The sequence below is a fragment of the Haliotis cracherodii genome, unplaced genomic scaffold, assembly GCF_022045235.1.
Source record: "Haliotis cracherodii isolate W230 unplaced genomic scaffold, xgHalCrac1.p SCAF_6, whole genome shotgun sequence".
NCBI lineage: Eukaryota > Metazoa > Mollusca > Gastropoda > Lepetellida > Haliotidae > Haliotis > Haliotis cracherodii.
Genome location: NW_027266319.1, coordinates 16,368,954 through 16,387,062, shown reverse-complemented (window position 1 = coordinate 16,387,062; position 18,109 = coordinate 16,368,954). Strand labels below are relative to the sequence as shown.

Genomic DNA, 18,109 nt, shown 5'->3' with positions numbered 1-18,109 from the left:
TGGTGTCACACACAGGATACATCATACCCGCTCGTCTGGATAATTTACGAAAAGGTAGCTGTACAAGTACAGATTAGTTTATACAAAACATCTAACAAAGAGATTGGTTTCAATTTTTTTTAAAAGAAACTGCTATTTCGTTGTTGTGAACATGTGACTTCTCCTGGCTTTTGAAATAAATGTGAAACTATCAAACTTTTCACACCAAAAACACATCGAAACTGCCGGGAGAAAGATACGAGTTTCCAAAGTTGTGTTTTAGACGGTACATTTGCAGTGTCTCGGCGACTGTTTCAGCCTAGAAACGTTTTGAGAACGTTTGTAATTGTTTGGTCAAATCCAAGTTCACGTCAAATATTCAGTATTTTGATATGTACCATACAGCTTGTATTATTTTACTCTGATTAGGTATGATCTGTGTTGTTGATGAAGACGTATACCTTCCAGGTCCGGCACTTTTCTTCAAGCTTAATGCAAAAGGAATTTGGTAATGCCGCTTTTAGAATGCACATGGCTACAGCTGTCTCGCTGTCTAGCTTGCTTTATCGGACAGAAATTGACCTGATAGTTTCTCTCCGTGCTTTAAGCCAGACGGTTACGGCAGTGTGGATCTCATCTGAAGTCTTATTTGAAGTCTTATAATTGACACAGACAAAGCATGAACTGCGATCAACGTCACTGGTGTACGATGATATACTGGGAACCAGGTCACACATTATAACCATCCTGTCCTCTGTAGTCGACTCTAACGGTACCTATAGCGTATTTAAGAAATAAACGACGAGTGGGAATTATTTGTCGTACAATAAAACACTGCAGGCAGAATCTACCACTCGGCGCGCAGTGTTTTATTGTACGATAAACAACGACCACGAGTTGTTTATGAAATATCAACATTATGTATAGCCCCTCAAAGGTTGATGATAAAATGTAAATAAAATACAAATACATGTAGTTACCCGTATCTTAATAATGATGAGTACGGTGGCCCATAAGGGACATGGAGTCTACGGCAGTGTGGATCTCATCTGAAGTCTTATTGGATCACGCCGGATATTTACCACTTCGGTGAAACCCACGAGCACGGGTATGGTGCTGACACACCTAGAAACATTATCGGGGCGAACCGATATTCGAACCCACAATCATAGGTTTCTGTCGTGCCCAAGGAACGCAACTCTGCACAGCGAATCGCGGCGCCTTAGACGACTGTGCCACCCTTGCCTCACCTCCGAATGAACCCAGGAACCCAATTACATGATGAAGTCGGTTGGTGATAGGTTATAATATTCTTATAATGTACCCTGTTGTTTACTTTGTGTTTCCTCTCGATCTAAATCTCTAGCGTATATTGTGCTTATGTTGATTTATGCAGGTTTTTGTAAACACGATATTGATAACTGGCTGTCCCAAGGCCTCCCGACGATTTTACTGCAGCTTCGAAGATAATGTCAGTGTACAAACAGTATCCAAACAGTTGAGAGCTTCATCATCATCAACGACGATAACGACGGAGTTTCTGGTTGTTTATGGAGAGGTCAGTTATAAATATCCGCTCAAGTCTCAAAGTAGACTAACATATAGTCTCTGAAATGAACATATCGTACAAAAAAACCCAGTTGTTCAGTTATCTTAATAAAAATATAATAAAAAGGGGGCCCAGTGATTCTCTCCATTTTCAGATACTGCAGTAATCTAGACTTGTCAAACATTATAGACTTGCATGGGCTGTAGTTGATATATTTGTATCAGGGTCTGTAAGACAGACTAGTCTCAAAGCTTAAATGACTCACATGTTCACGGCGGCCCAAGTTAGATACAACTGGCCTCCGTCTATCAACACAAGCAAGCCGGGTTCCGTCAGCGCGTGGGGTTCGTGAACAGCTATTTAGCATCGCGAGTGAGTGAGTGACGGAATAATGGATTTGGTTTTCTTGGTTTCCAAAGGAATTCTACTCGTGAACTACTTCCCGAAAGGTCAGCACATTAATGGCCAATATCGTAATAATCTGCTCAGGCAACTTTGAACTCCGTGAACATCCTCAGTATTCACTGGATGGATTTGCCACCGTCAGAAGTCGACCTCTTCCCAATTTTGTTATAGCTATTTTTCAGCAGGCCAACATGGCGACATTTTCAGGTCAACATGGTGACACCTTCGGGTTAACATGCGACATCTGCTAGTTAACATGGCGATACCTTCTAGTCAACATGGCGACACCTTCTTGTCAACATGGCAACACTTGCAGGTCAACATGCCGACACCTGCAGGTCAACATGGCGACACCTGCAGGTCAACAAGGCGACACTTGCAGGTCAACATGGCGACACCTGCAGGTCAACATGGCGACACCTGCTGGTCAACATGCCGACACCTGCAGGTCAACATGGCGACACCCGCTGGTCAACATGGCGACACCCGCTGGTCAACATGCCGACACCTGCAGGTCAACATGGCGACACCCGCTGGTTAACATGGCGACACCCGCTGGTCAACATGCCGACACCTGCAGGTCAACATGGCGACACCCGCTGGTCAACATGGCGACTCCTGCAGGTCAACATGGCGACACCTGCAGGTCAACATGGCGACACCCGCTGGTCAACATGGCGACACTTGCAGGTCAACATGGCGACACCCGCTGGTCAACATGGCGACTCCTGCAGGTCAACATGGCGACACCTGCAGGTCAACATGGCGACACCTGCAGGTCAACAAGCTTAAGGCGACACCTGCAGGTCAACATGGCGACACCCACTGGTCAACATGCCGACCATAAAATTAGGGTTTAGATGTAGCATAATGTTTGCATATTCGATGCTCCATTTTAATATGTACTCCACAATTTACTCAGCTATTTACTCATCTATGTACTTAACTATGTACTCAACTCGTTACTCCATAATGTACTCAACGATTTACTCCACTCGTTACTCCATTATGTACTCAGCTATTTACTCATCTATGTACTTGACTATGTACTCAACTCGTTACTCCACAATGTACTCAACTATGTACTCAACTATTTAATTATCTATGTACTCAACTATGTACTCCACTATGTGCTCAACTCGTTACTCCACAATGTACTCAACTATGTACTCAACTATTTAATTATCTATGTACTCAACTATGTACTCCACTATGTGCTCAACTCGTTACTCCACAATGTACTCAACTATTTACTCATCTATGTACTCAACTCTCTACTCCACTATGTACTCAACTTTGTACTCAACTATTTACTCAACTATGTATTCAACTCTGTACTCTACTATTTACTCATCTATGTACTCAACTATGTACTCAACTATTTATTCATCTTTGTACTCAACTATGTACCCACCTATTTCCTCATCTATGTACTCAACTATGTATTCATCTATTTACTCATCTATTTACTCATCTATGTACTCAACTCTGTACTCCACTATTTACTCAACTATTTACTCATCTATGTACTCAACTCTGTACTCCACTATTTACCCATCTATGTACTCAACTATGTATTCAACTATTTACCCATCTGTGTACTCAACTGTGTACTCAACAGTTTACTCAACTATTTACTCCTCCGAAACTAGTGCGCACATCAGCGGCAGATTGTGTGAAGGTTAATAGCAACTTGTTAAATTATATGCACACTTGCCATGGGGGAACACGCCTGGTGCTGTCGTTAGAATAGGCAGTGGGATGCTGTTTGGGTTCCTGTCACATCTATGCTGTGTGATGTGCAACCTGCTTATGTTTATCAAATAAAATAGTGTATCTTGATTATCTCGGATGATGGCTCAGATGATCTGTAGGATTGCGTCATATTTCAGATAATTTAAAACGATTAAGTTTTCAGATTCCTATTCAACACAAAACTTACTAAACTGTCGGGCAAAACAAGGTATACACCCATGTTAAAAATGGAACAAACAAGAAATGGTAAGTCGATGGCGATGTACTTGCATGTATGCGTTATTTGTCTGGCAGTGTATTTTGCATTATTTGTAGGAAGAATACACTTCAGGACAAAAACAACAACAAACAAAACAACAACAAACAAACAAAACAAAACAACAACAACAAAAAAACACACCCAAAAAAACAACTTTGAATGGTTAGATAAATATTTTCTTAACCATAAGGGATACCTGAATGTTCCGTAATGCTCTTGGAAGTTACAGTCTTTTCTATAAATAATTCGGGTTTTCATTGGTCGCCGTTTTCATTTTACATTAGTTCGTTATTTCAGTCTGTCACGCACAGGCTGATATGGAACGATAACGAGAGAAACTTTTGGATTCTGATTCCGAATAACTAACTGCAACTTGATGATAAACATTGGACGTACATACTGTGGTGGTATGCATGTCCGGCGTTGTTAAATGTTCGAAAACTTAAAAAATTAACTGCTAAGCAGCTGCAACGTTTCGTCAAAACTTGTGACCAACTTCACGCACTCGCCCACGTAAACTTCTAAAATTGGAAACTTGCGCCTGATAAAGTTAATGTATTAAATTCAACAACACCTTTCTAAAAGGAACATGATACAAATATGCTCAATATGGTAATAGCGGGCTATTTTACACAATCAGACGTGCCGCATAAGGTGGCTTATGTATGAACTGGTTCCTCTGCTGGAGGTCAACAGATATGACATTAATTCCACTGGGAAAGATAAACCGTAATTCCTCGTTAGTTATTCTCATGTGATACGTTGTTGTCAGGACGTTTATCCCCACTCATTCATAGCGGTACAAGCAGGCTGGTCAAACCGCCATAACTTGCTGTGCAGAGTTGCCAACACCCCCCCCCCCCCCCCCCCCACACACACACACGCACACACACACACACCTTGGCCGAATCAGTATCTGGCAGCCATTGGTTCCCATCATTGAGTCGCACTGATAATGATCCTCAGACTGCCAGCACAACATCCGTGCTTGTTTGTTTGCCTTAGAACTGCATCACTTAGGATGGGGTCTTAAGACTATATCATATTTTGTTGACACCGCACCCCACCCCGCCTCCGCCTTTTGTTGTAATAGATTTTCGCGACTCCCCTCTGTGTCATTTCTTTCATGCCACCTTATTCCCCACCCGATGCCTATAGAGTGTGTTACTGTAGTATCGCACGAATACAAATGCCCTTCAAAGAGGCAACTGGCGTTTCGTTACTCACCCATATAGTGCTTTAATGTTGTCGTTCTCACACCCCGCCTCTGTGGTCTAGTGCTAGAGCGTCCGCCCGGAGAGCGGAAGGTCTGGGGTTCGATCCCTGTCCGCGTCATACCAAAAGACGTTAAAAGATGGTACTTGTTGTTACCCTGTCTGGCGCTCGGCATTAAGGGGCTAAAACAAGGGCTGGTCGGCTCGGAGTCCGTATGCTGCGTCTGAGTGGGATATTCATGTTAAACTGCGGCATGGTATATCAGTGGACTAGCAATATAAATCGGCATCAGTCTGGACTAGTCGCTACGTCGCTATGTATGTGCAATAGTCTTGGACGCGATATTAAACCCCATTTCACCTTACCTCTCCTCACACCCTGACCCCGACGTACGTTCCCTGACCCTGACGTACGTTCTCTGACCCTGACGTACATTCCCTGACCCTGACGTACGTTCCCTGACCCTGACGATCAGTTATTCATCCCTGGTTCACTGAGCAGCATCGAACCATAACAGAATATTTTTTAATATGTACAAGTAATTTTATTAAAACACCAGTCTTCAATTCATATAAGTGTTACAACACTATGTGTTCCAAGAAAGATATAACAGGACATGATGTAGACTGTGAACAACGTATAAAGTAGAGATGTGATACGGTACAGGTGGTGTTTTGCTTGGTCAAAACTACCTCAGGCCATAACTCGCTAATCACTGGTAATATATACAGTCGCATATGTCACATACAGTTGTACTCTACGTCGTAGGACACTAGTGGCGCTGCGTTTCTTCAATACATTCCCATTAATCATCACAAGGCTCTTGGTTCTTGTCGATTGCCTGTCCGTCCACAGGCAAGGATGCCATTAGTGAAGGCCCAGTAAGAATTGCAGTACTTTCTTAAATATACACCATACAAATTTCAAAACCATAGGATAATATTCTGATCTTTCATATATTGCCTCTCAAAAGGCCATGAACCTTATAATGCATGACATGGAATCAGTCAGGGTATGAATGGATGAAAAGTACAAGTTTGTTGTATTTGTCTTGATTTTAGAGTTGATGTACTCCTGGTGGCGCTGACAGCCCTCCGTACTTCCTATACTTCCTGCTCCGCCTCCTCAAAGAACTGCTCCTCTGTTCCCGATTTTGTTTGCGACTTCTCCTGTTCCCAGATCTTCTCCTAGTCCAGGTCTTTGGGGCTCTCCTCCTCCAGTTCCTCCTTTGGAAAGCTCTTATCATCTGGCTCGGCACATGGACCCCCGGAGGGGACGGGACAGACCCGGGCATAGAGCCCAACGGGGAGCTGTGTCTCCGGCTGTACCAGCGGCTGTTCTTGTGTCCTGGTGGGAGAACGTCGGTGTCCTTCATCATATTGTCAGAGCTGATCCCTGGGGGTCCAAAATGAGACCCCGGGGGGCTAGGAGGGTGGCTCTGGGCCCACCCCCCAGGTGGACTTCCTCCACCGGACCAGCCAGGGGGGCTAACCATGATGTTTAAGGGGCGCGGCGGGGAAGGAGGGAGGGACATTGTCTCTGGTTGACTTCGAGATAGAGCCAGGTATTCTTGTTCCGTCATGATATCTAGGCACTGACTGCGACTGAGAATGGTATCCCCGATGCGGCACCTTTCTTTGTCATCTACCCAGGGTGGACAAGGGGGGAGATCTGAGAATGCTCCTGAAATCAGAAAACGCTAACGGTTTAATTGTATGTACTCATGACTCTTTATATTGCATTACGTATTTATATTGTATAGGACCGCCTCCGTGGTCTAGTGGTAGAGCGTCCGCCCGGAGAGAGGAAGGTCCGGGGTTCGATCCCCGACCGCGTCATACCAAAAGACGTTTAAAGATGGTACTTGTTGTTACCCTGTCTGGCGCTCAGCTAAAACAAGGACTGGTCGTCTCGGAGTCTCAGTATACTGTGTCTGAGTGGCGTATTCATGTTATACTGCGGCATGGTATCCAAGTGAGCTAGCACTATAAATCGGCATCAGTCCGGACTAGTACAAGCAGCCATCCAAACACACACACGTACATGCACGTCGCTTTATAAGTGCAATAATCTTGGACGCGACGTTAAACCCCATTTCACCTCACCTCACCTTATATTGTATAGTACGCGGCGTCTCTGAAGTCACTTTCAACAGTATATCAGTGATTTCGATAAGGGGTTGTCGAAAGTCCACCTACAGGTGGTAGGTGTGTACTACTTTTTTAAAACGGATAGTTTGATGAACGACCGAGATCTGCCAGCACATTTCATGACTCCAAAATGGAGTGGAATAAGTGTGGAAATGATTTAGTTTCAAAGGTTCATACTGACCTCCCATGACCTCAGCTCCTTGGACACAACCTGAAAAAAACGATCTTACTTTGAAATTTGAATGTCACGAATAATGTTAGACTAACATTTAGTCTATGAAATCTTATATTACCCAATATCCTTCTAGACTCTTAAAAAAAGAATTCCCAATGCTGTGGAATAGAGCTAGCCAGAGCTGACTAGACATGCTTTTGTACGCGTTTCTAGAATATTCATTTGTTTTTTCCCATAAAATGTATATTTTCTACAGTCATAGTGCAGGAAAGAATAATGTAGGTGGGGCGTTATACATGAACAACATGTATATGGTATGTTTTACGTTTAATAAGAGTGGGTGAGTGCGTACAGTTTTACGCCGCTTTTAGCAATATTCCAGCAATAGTACGTCGGGGAACACCAGAAATGGGTTCACAAATTGTATCCATGTGGGGAATCGAACCAGGGTTTTCGGCGTGACGAGTGAACAACCCCCTTAAATATGAGCATCACGCAGATTGCAATTCTGACACCAGAACTATCTTGTTACTCTTAAAATGTAAATACAAGCGGCAAAATTATTTTAATAATCGTTTGGAAGCTAGTCCATTGTACGATTCCGACTATACCATTAGCACGTGTTGAGCTACCTGTAGAGCAGGACATGCTCAACCTTTTCGCGAACACCTGTGTCATTACCTATTTTCAGTGATTCTTTTACATGTTTTATTTTCACCACTGTTTTGCCTATTACGGCCAGTGGAATATGTTACCACTAACATGAGGCAGTCCCTGGGATGTTACGAAATCCTACCTCTGGACCTCTCTCTCCCTGGACCCTGCAATCTGACTGCCGAAGGACCCGCGTCGCCACACAGCACACAGCAGACCTGTAGTTGACAAAGTGAGTGAGTAATTCGTGTGAGTGAGAGAGGCTTGTGTGAGTGATGTGTGAGTGAGAGGGAGGTGGGTGTGAGTGATGTGTGTGAGTGAGAGGGAGGCCTGTGTGAGTGATGTGTGTGAGAGAGTGAATGAGAGAGGCGTGTGTGAGTGAGTCGTGTGTGATTGAGTGAGTCGTGTGTGAGTGATGTGTGTGAGAGAGTGATTGAGAGAGGCGTATGTGCGAGGCGTGTGTGAGTGAGTGAGTCGTGTGTGATTGAGTGAGTCGTGTGTGATTGAGTGAGTCGTGTGTGTGAATGAGAGGCATGTGAGAGTGATGTGTGTGAGAGAGTGATTGAGTGAGTGAGAGAGGCGTATGTGAGTGAGGGGTGTGTGAGTGAGTGAGTGAGTGAGTGAGAGAGAGGCGTGTGTGAGTAATGGGTATAAGTGATTGACGTAGGCATGTGTGAGTGAGTGAATGATGCGTGTGAGTGAGCCAGCGTGTTATACAGTTCCGTTATCTCCACAAATAAATAAGCATTTGGAATACAGACTGTGAAACAAATATATCAAATGAAGCCCATGCAAGTCTATAATAGTGGGCAAGTCTAGATTACTGCAGCATGAAAATAAAGAGAGATTCTGGGTTCCTTTTTAACATATTTTATTAAGGTAATTTAACAACTGTTTTTTTCTAAAAAGAATTCATGTCAGAGACTAGATGTTCAGAACCATACGGAAATCAGCCACTACATAATTATTAGTGCAGGTGCTTGACGAAATAAATACATGCATGTGCTTGTCACAACTGACCTTTTCATAATATTGTAGACTTAACGATTAAAACACTTCAATAAGTTAAATCCAAATATCGAGGTCAGAACTCTTGGCAGGGAAAACATCCCACACAGTCAAGGAACACAAAGCTGATGGCACCTGGCGCCCAGGTGCACCCTGTGTACAGAGCGCTGCCACCTCCCCCGCCCCGTCAAGGGCGGAACAGAAAACAACTGAAACACTTTCTCCGTGCCAGCATTTCCTGCTCGCGGGTTGTAAACATTCTACATCAAGCGTCAGACGTGCTTATGAATGAATAATGGCATCAGAAAAAAGAAAATATCAGATTCCTTCTGATGGTAAGGTAGGTGTCTGTGCACGCGTTATAATATGAAATACAGGTGCAGAGAAAACTTGATTAACTCGAGTGATGTAAACCTTTGTCTGTCTCTCTCAGACTTCGCATCGGAACTATGGTTGACCGTCCACTCTCTCGAACTACCTTTATGTCGAACTTCCGAGGTCCCTTGTATTTCGAATGAGCGATGTTTTACTGTATCGTGTTTACTTTAAAATGAGAGTGAGGGAGTGAGTGGTAAACATGTTTACTTTATGTTTCTTAATTTCAGTGGCCGATACAAGTACACATCTTAAAAGAGTGAGTGAGTGAGTGAATATTGTTTCACGGCGTATCAAGTTCTTTTTGGAGTGAGTGTAGTTTTACGCCGCTCTTAGCAATATTCCAGCAATATCACGGCGGGGGACACCAGAAATGGGCTTCACACATTGTACTCATGTCGGGAATCGAACACGGGCTTTCGGTGTGGCGAGCGAACGCTTTAACTACGGGGCCACCCCGCCGCCCCTTATTATTGGAGGAGAAGGCCCAGAGTGGCATAGGCTTCAGCCACAGAATCCTACGAACACGGGTATGTGCTGACAACCCAAACATCATAATGGAGCTAATCTTGGAATCGGAACAACGAACCACAGATCCTGGCACGCCTAAGGGACGCAACTCTGCGTGCTAATCGAAGAGTCGTAGATTACAGGCACTCCCTTGTCCTAACGTCTTAAAATGGTAGTAATAGAGTTTGAAATTATTTCAATGTTTTAATATCTGCGCCTCAAAACAACGGGAATACATTAAGTTAAAATACATGTATCACGCTACTTTTAATTACCCATTTCAGTATTTAATAAACTTTTGAAAGACACAAGAAACAAAACGTAGTCATTGTCACCATCGTTCACATACATGTGTAGTCCCTACAGTCATACGCCCCGTGAAGATCCGGGTTAGAATAGGTCTTCAGCAACCCATGCTTGTCGTAGGAGGCGACTAACGGGATCGGTGGTCAGGCTCGCTGACTTGGGTAATGCATGTCATCGTATCCAAATTGCGAGGATCGATGCTCATGGCGTCAATCACTGGACCGCCGTCATATAGTTGGAATATTGCTATGTGCTGCGTTAAACAACAAACAAACAAACAAACTAGGGTGATATGTCACTCCCGCAAAGTCTGTTTGTGTCCAAACCACATCATGTATGCATAGTATGTGTTTATCATCCCCGACGTTTGAGGAAAAACAATATCAATGCCTATAAACACACGATAAACAAACCACAGAGTACTGGTTAAAAGCAAAAGTATATTAAAAGCTAACATCATTTCTCGTTAACGCTTGTTACATGACTCTAGTAGTGCGCACTCTGTGGAAACAATTTGACAGACACATTAGAGACAATTCAGAGTGCATTATTAGGTTAATAAACGTCACTCTTCTCAGTATAGCTACGAGTACGCATGTATGACACCACACACACACACACACACACACATCACTCGGAGAAACATGCGAATCACACACTGTTCACATGAACAAACAAGCTTCGGTTACATTAGATCGTGTAGTAGAAACTCTTTAACAAAGGATACGACGCACTTAAACACTTATCACGCACTTGAATGTAACCTGCTCTACAGAACCCATAACGTTGTAATTAAACATACCAGTATCCACGCCCCCTGAGACTAAATGTTGACTTAACAAGTGATGTAAAATATGATATCAAAGTATACTTACAGCCACAAACGCAACATTGATTAAGAGTGTCATTCCAACACACTGCCGAGTACGCAAGACCTTAAAGCACACCACGATACGACTCAGAATATGAGGAGCGGGTTCCTGGTAATTTAAGAAGAATATATAGCAAGCTTTTGCGGCGAACTGGCCATTTATAAATCCCCTCTGCCCACTTATCGGAAATGACTGCATTCCGGTTACGTGAAACACGCATGCGCCAGTATGTGAAATATTTCGGCCCATGAATGAAATGTCAAAGTTGAAATGATCAGTTGATTACAGCACAACTTTTTGATATGGGAGCGAGTTAAGAAAAGCGTGGTTTAAGTTGAATAAAGTTGTCATGCTGTAAAAATAGTTTCATCAATTTTGAAGTGATATTTTATAATTGTTCAGTGTGCTAGATTTACTACATTATGATGAGGTTATGATGAGGATGATGCATGGCGATGACGTATATAGTAAGAGTCATATGATGTGGGTAATTATTTTGCACCTTAACAAAAAAGTCATTTAAAAGTAATAATATTTGCACCTTATCTTATTAATTGAAATATGTCTAGCACATCGGATATAATGTATTTAACATAAATATACGAATAAACACAAATACTATCACCGAAACAGCGTAATTAACGATTTCACCAAACCTTTAGCAAATACTAGTTATTGCCAGGTGCATGTTGTACATGTAGGAAAAACCGAACAGAGAATTATTTCAAATATTTCCTCTTGATAAACTGTCATAATGTTAATTTCCGAAAATCTGATCCATATCTAATATGTGAATTTTGTGTTGAAATGCACACGAAACCTCAGAGTTTAGTCGCCATGAATTTCATATTTTACAAAATTACAAATTACCAATAACTGATACACGAGAACGCAGATGTTCTTCATTTTCTATCTATTATTCTGCTACATCGTCTCACCTGCAGCAGCTTATCTTACAGCGTGTTCGTGAACACGGCTCCCTGGCCGGATCGTTGTCTATACCTAAATAGGGTGTACCGGGATGGCAATTCACACGGTACGTGGCGCTGCCCGGAACGCCAAGACATCATTGTACGGGGGCTGGTGGAATACCAGCATCAGGAAACAGATTCCTGGAGGAATGAACGTATTTCACAATGACTAGGACGTGACAGCGGAGTTTAATTCTACGGCGTATGTGCTGTAACAGTATCCTTTCAGAGGAAAGTCAAACAATGCATTTCAGTGAGAGTCCAACGTAACATCATTATAGATCAAAGTTCTGCATTCTGGTCTGGTTTCAGTTTGGGGGAAGAAACAACTAATAAGTGGACACGCCTCTTGAGGACACGTCCGCCTCTGAACGCCCTACACAGGCGTGTACCGCCCTGTCTTAAACGTGCACATGAAACTGTTTTAATCAACAATGTTTTACCATATTTTTATGGTTAGCTGTCGTGGATTTATTCTTTTCGCTTTTTGACACTCTTGCGTTCACACACTATTTGGCACATTCCAGGAATCATAACCCTTTTAATGTTGCATTTAAATACACAACAGTTAATAAATGATATCAAAATAAGAACTTGTTTTCGAGTGAGTGAGTGTGTGTGTGAGTGAGTAAGAGAGAGAGAGAGCGAGCGAGAGAGAGAGTGAGAGCGAGAGAGAGAGAGAGAGAGAGAGAGAGAGAGAGAGAGAGAGAGTGTGTGTGTGTGTAGGTGTATGGTGTTGCTTAATATTCCAGCTATAATGACGGCAACAACAACAACAACTACTACTACTACTACTACTTCTACTACTTCTACTACTACTACTACTACTACTACTTCTACTACTTCTACTACTACTACTACTACTACTACTACTACTACTACTACGACTACTACTACTACTACAACTACTAAAACTAAAACTACGATCTGGAGTGTGTCCGATTTTTACACTCAGACTACAGAAAAGCAATAACAGCATCGGCAGCAGCAACAACAACAACAGCAACAACAGCAACAACAACAATAACAATAAAAACCTGAGGCGGAAACCTGTGCGTTTGTTTCTATTTTCAACAGATTAATAATATAAATGTAACAGCTAGAAAACGTTTGATTTACTAGTATTTGAGAGCGATCCTCCAGACACACTGGGTTTGTTCCGTTTTTGTAGGAGAAGCCTTAAATGCGTACTTGATGTTGGGCAACACTTCGTGTGAACTTCCTGCTCCTAGTGCATCATCTCTCCAATACAACAACTCAAAGTGCAGGTTTCCTTTTAGCGTCAATATTATCCATATGGCGAGATTCTTCAAATGTCAATCGTGTGTTGATGTTAGACATATACAGGCCCCCAGAACCAGGAAGAGTGCAGCCCGACTTTGATGAGCTATATTTGTTTGTTTGTTTGTTTGTTTGTTGTTTAACGCCGCACTCATTGTATTGAAGCAGATAATATTTGAATGAGTCTATGTAAAAAATTGAAATAGATAAAACTTCTTAAAAGCAGTTAAAGACATACGGGGATTACCTTATTCGTGATGTTTATATTTAACATTAGGCATACCTTATTCGTGATGTTTATATTTAACGTTAGGCATACCTTATTCGTGATGTTTATATTTAACATTAGGCATACCTTATTCGTGATGTTTATATTTAAGATTAGGCATACCTTATTCGTGATGTTTATATTTAACATTAGGCATACCTTATTCGTGATGTTTATATTTAACATTAGGCATACCTTATTCGTGATGTTTATATTTAACATTAGGCATACCTTATTCGTGATGTTTATATTTAACATTAGGCATACCTTATTCGTGATGTTCATATTTAACATCACGCCTGTCTTATATATTCATGGTGTTTTTGAAGTCTCCCCAAAAAACTGCTGCCTTAGTCATTTTTCAGGTTGTCAGAAGGGCTGTATTCCTGGCAGCAAACCCGGGTACTCCCCAAATATCAGTCAACAGATTGGGAGGTACCAAACCTGAGGTACCGAGAACAATGGGGAGTCGGACAACATGGTACTTGGGATGCAAGGGTGACATTTTGAAAAAAAGGTCCGCATATTTGCCATGTTTTACCTAAATCTTGTTAATCACATTAGTGACAGAAAAAGAGACATTCAATGATATAATTGATTTCATTGGATTTATCAAAAAGGACATGCACACAGGGGACGATTATTGGGGTCACGTTATGACTCTGGTTGTCATATAAGTTGTCATCTGCGCAGAGGTTGAAGAATTATCATTATGTCCACATTCGTAATGTTGGGTTTCTTGGGTTTCAAAGGTTAAACTTGACTTTAATGTACATGGGCGTTACCATTTCGATTGAAAGTTAAAACTTGGCCACAGCGTGCATAGGCGTGCTATCCTGTGGAACTTGGCTACAATATGTATTTGTGAGATGACGATAACAATATGTTGGGAGATTGCTAGCAGTTTAAATGTACGTCGATAGGCTAAGCGTCACTATTGTCAAGTCAGATGGAAAATGCTCACATTTTTCACCTACTGTACATGATTTATATCGGTAGATGCATATACTACTCAAAGTTTGCTTAGGATCAAGTTTAGATGATATAAAAAAAATCATCCAACAAATAAATATTGAACTATTGCACATGGTGCTCTAAATCTTTTCCAGAGAGCACAACATCATTTGTTACTAAGGATTGCAACAACTAAATGCACTAATGCCCCTCGGCGTCAAAGACGTTGTTTGACGACCGACAAATTAGGCAGATGCATAGGCATGCTTGATATTGGGTCAACACAGCGTGAAAACATGTTTTTCATGATTGCAGTAAGAAGTCATCACTTTGTGACTGCCACCAGACTCAGAAATTACATGCAGAACGCCAGTGGCGTTAACGTTTCTACTCAGGCAGTGCGTAATCGTCTCCGTAAGACTGAAACCCTCCCAAACACACGTGGAACTAGCTGCAGATCGCCCTTTCACGACGCCATGTCCTTCCGGAAACAAATCTACAGGAACTCGGCAATGCTCTAACTGAAGAATGAACTTCCCTTTGCAACCACCCAGACATTTATTAGGAGCATGAGACGACGGTGCCCGGCTGAATGGTATCACGTGGATCACAAAACGCGCTACTGATATTTTTTTTTTACAAAACTGATTTTCGTGATCTTTTCACGTTTCAATTTTGGTCAGATACTGTCATTTTGACGGGTGATCCTACTGATTATCGGTCACATGCCGCTTGGTCACTTTTGTTCATTAATCATGTCTTCACGCAATGTTGTCTTTGACTATTTCAACAGATGAACACAATTTGACGTATTACCTTTGTAGTGATCCTTCGCGAACGTTGCGTAGTACGTATCCGGGGCTTTGCGACAAACCAATAAAAACTCTGGTATAGTCTTTGATTCCGTGTGTGCGCTTTGAGTTTTCACATATCGTCTTCATATATATCCGCTAATATTTCCTCCATTTGATCCAAGTGGGCTATCTACACACATTACTTGTATTCGAGCTCCTTACTTTTTGGTTTCACGCGCTTGGATATATTCCTGTCATACAGCTTCAGCGTTAAAAAACTCACTCACTCACTCACCCAAACCGTCCATCTACCCACTCACTTACCCAGCCAATCTCTCTCACACACCCACGTGAACGGAAAGGAAATGCATAACGATTAACATAAAGAAAAGCAAATTTACGACTGTCAAAGTGTGTGTTCATTCCCGGAAATGTAAATAGAATAATACTAACTTAACAGGGTTTTCCATTGACCTCGTTTCCACGTTGACCTCTTTTGTACTGATACGTAGAAAGGAACAACCTTGAAAAAATATTTAACACCCATAATGCTCTCTTTGAACCAGCTCTAAATAAAGATCCAAGGACAAGGAATGTCACAGCGGTCTTGTCTTGCAATAATGCGTAGTTTCTACGGCCTCCAATTGGACAGGCACCTGAATGAATTAAGGAAATGTAGGTCACGTGGTGTCAGTTGGGGCCGGCCACGTGACGGCGAGAATCATGTGACGTATACTTGAGTAGGGCGTGTCAGTCCGTGTGTCATGGCGCACCAGGTTATATTGATTGTCTCCGGAGCACGGTGGCACCAATCTCGTGCGCATTGTAAAACATATTGATTTAGGTTAGGTAACCTTCAGGTCAATTCCTCGGAAATTCCAGTTCTCGCAAGAGCTTCTCTCGACGCTTGGTTTTCCCTTCAGCCTATAGTCTTACATACAGGATGCGAGTTTATTGATTCTGGTAAAATCTGAGAATTATCATTAAATGTATGTCATTGTGTCTGGCACTGTGCATTGCAGTGTTTGATGTACATACGATACTTCGTTTCCACGCTTACAGAGATGTAAACGTAACTAAGACAATGTTTAATACTGAGAGATATAAATAGTAATAAAAGCGACAAAACAATTTCCATATTCTCTGTTCTCTGAAATCTCTGTTAAAGACGATTGTACGATTCCGACTATATCATGAGCATGTATTTATGAACCACTATCAAATAGTGATGATACCAGCCGTTCGCGTAAAAAGGTGAGCGTATCCTGCCCCACCGGAGGCACCCGTCACAAACACATACAAAGGCAGGTCAATTGTTCACCTAAACATATGGTACAAATCTAAATCTAGATCATTTCATTTGAATGAGAAAAGGACGAACCACGGATGACAATATTTCACATGTTGGACACAGCTTTATTTGTTTGTTCGATGTTTAAAGCCGTATTCCAATCACATGAGAGCGGCCTCTAAAAATCGAATCTGAAGCAAACATACCCATGATTGATATTATGAACAACGTCCCACACAAACTACCATGTCACACAGCCTAGACACTCATTGCATTAAGTCACATTTCAAGACAAGCACAGGTCTTTGTGCACAGATTCTAGTAATATGAACATGTTCAATCCAGAATAACGTACTACTGTTTAGGTCTTTACTACTGAACACATAGGTATCTTCTATAACCCTGTCCTTGAAATTGAGATTATAACAGACACAACTAAAACATCTCCCTCGACAATAAGGTTTTGAAAAGACCGAGACTCCTGAAGGATTCCTGGCCCATGATCCCAGACTTAGACGTTAACACCTCAGTACAGGAGGATTCCTGATCAATGATCCGAAACCTGATCAAGAAGGATTCCTGATCAATGATCCGAAACCCAGACGTTGACACATCTATGCACAGAAGGATTCCTGATCGATGATCCGAAACCTGATCAAGAAGGATTCCTGATCAATGATCCGAAACCCAGACGTTGACACATCTATGCACAGAAGGATTCCTGATCGATGATCCGAAACCTGATCAAGAAGGATTCCTGATCAATGATCCGAAACCCAGATGTTGACACATCTACGTACAGAAGGATTCCTGATCGATGAGCCGAAACCTGATCAAGAAGGATTCCTGATCAATGGTCGGAGATTTAGGCACTTACTCATCTCGAAACAGACGGATTCCTGTCGTTAGACAAAACCGTTCTCCGTAACATCAGTTATCGTCATTACCCAAACAAAACGCTACAGGAGGTGTTTCATTCATCGTCTCAAAATCGTCCAAAACAGTATTAATGGTATAAGACGAATCACATCCAGATTAAATTGGAGTCTTTCATTAGTATTGCAATGTACCATCGGCATACACGTCATTTGATATATCGGTAACTACAGAACGCCTCAGCAGTGCAGAGAGTGGAGATATTTGCGATGTCTCCGATGTAGGGCAGTAGATGATATAAGTGTCCATCTCACGCGAGTCTCCAGCTGTATCCCTTGAACAGCATCCGCCATCACTGAAGCGTCTGTGATGGAAAGGTAATAGTGATTGAGTGAGTTGGGTATAACGCCGCTTTTAACAGTATTACAGTTATATCACGGCGTGTCAGCTTAATGTGGGAGG

At 42.1% G+C, this 18,109-nt stretch overlaps 1 protein-coding gene across 1 annotated transcript; it reads right to left on the bottom strand.

The window, feature by feature from the left end:
- Positions 1 to 5,683: 5,683 nt before the first annotated feature.
- Positions 5,684 to 11,393, bottom strand: LOC139445014 (uncharacterized). The gene is made up of 4 exons (XM_071226073.1): positions 11,216 to 11,393; positions 8,284 to 8,359; positions 7,494 to 7,523; positions 5,684 to 6,845 (listed from the first exon to the last, which is right to left on the bottom strand). Exons 1-4 carry the CDS (start codon positions 11,246 to 11,248, stop codon positions 6,220 to 6,222), a joined length of 765 nt encoding a protein of 254 aa, XP_071082174.1. The 5' UTR covers positions 11,249 to 11,393; the 3' UTR covers positions 5,684 to 6,219.
- Between the last annotated feature and the right edge of the window lie 6,716 nt (positions 11,394 to 18,109).

Coding starts and splice junctions, on each gene's coding strand:
- LOC139445014 (XM_071226073.1), bottom strand. CDS start 11,248: ATGACACTCTTAATCAATGTTGCGTTTGTGGCT. Junction 8,360..11,215: donor TCAATGTTGCGTTTGTGGCT/GTAAGTATACTT, acceptor TGTCAACTACAG/GTCTGCTGTGTGCTGTGTGG. Junction 6,846..7,493: donor AGGAGCTGAGGTCATGGGAG/GTCAGTATGAAC, acceptor TTCTGATTTCAG/GAGCATTCTCAGATCTCCCC.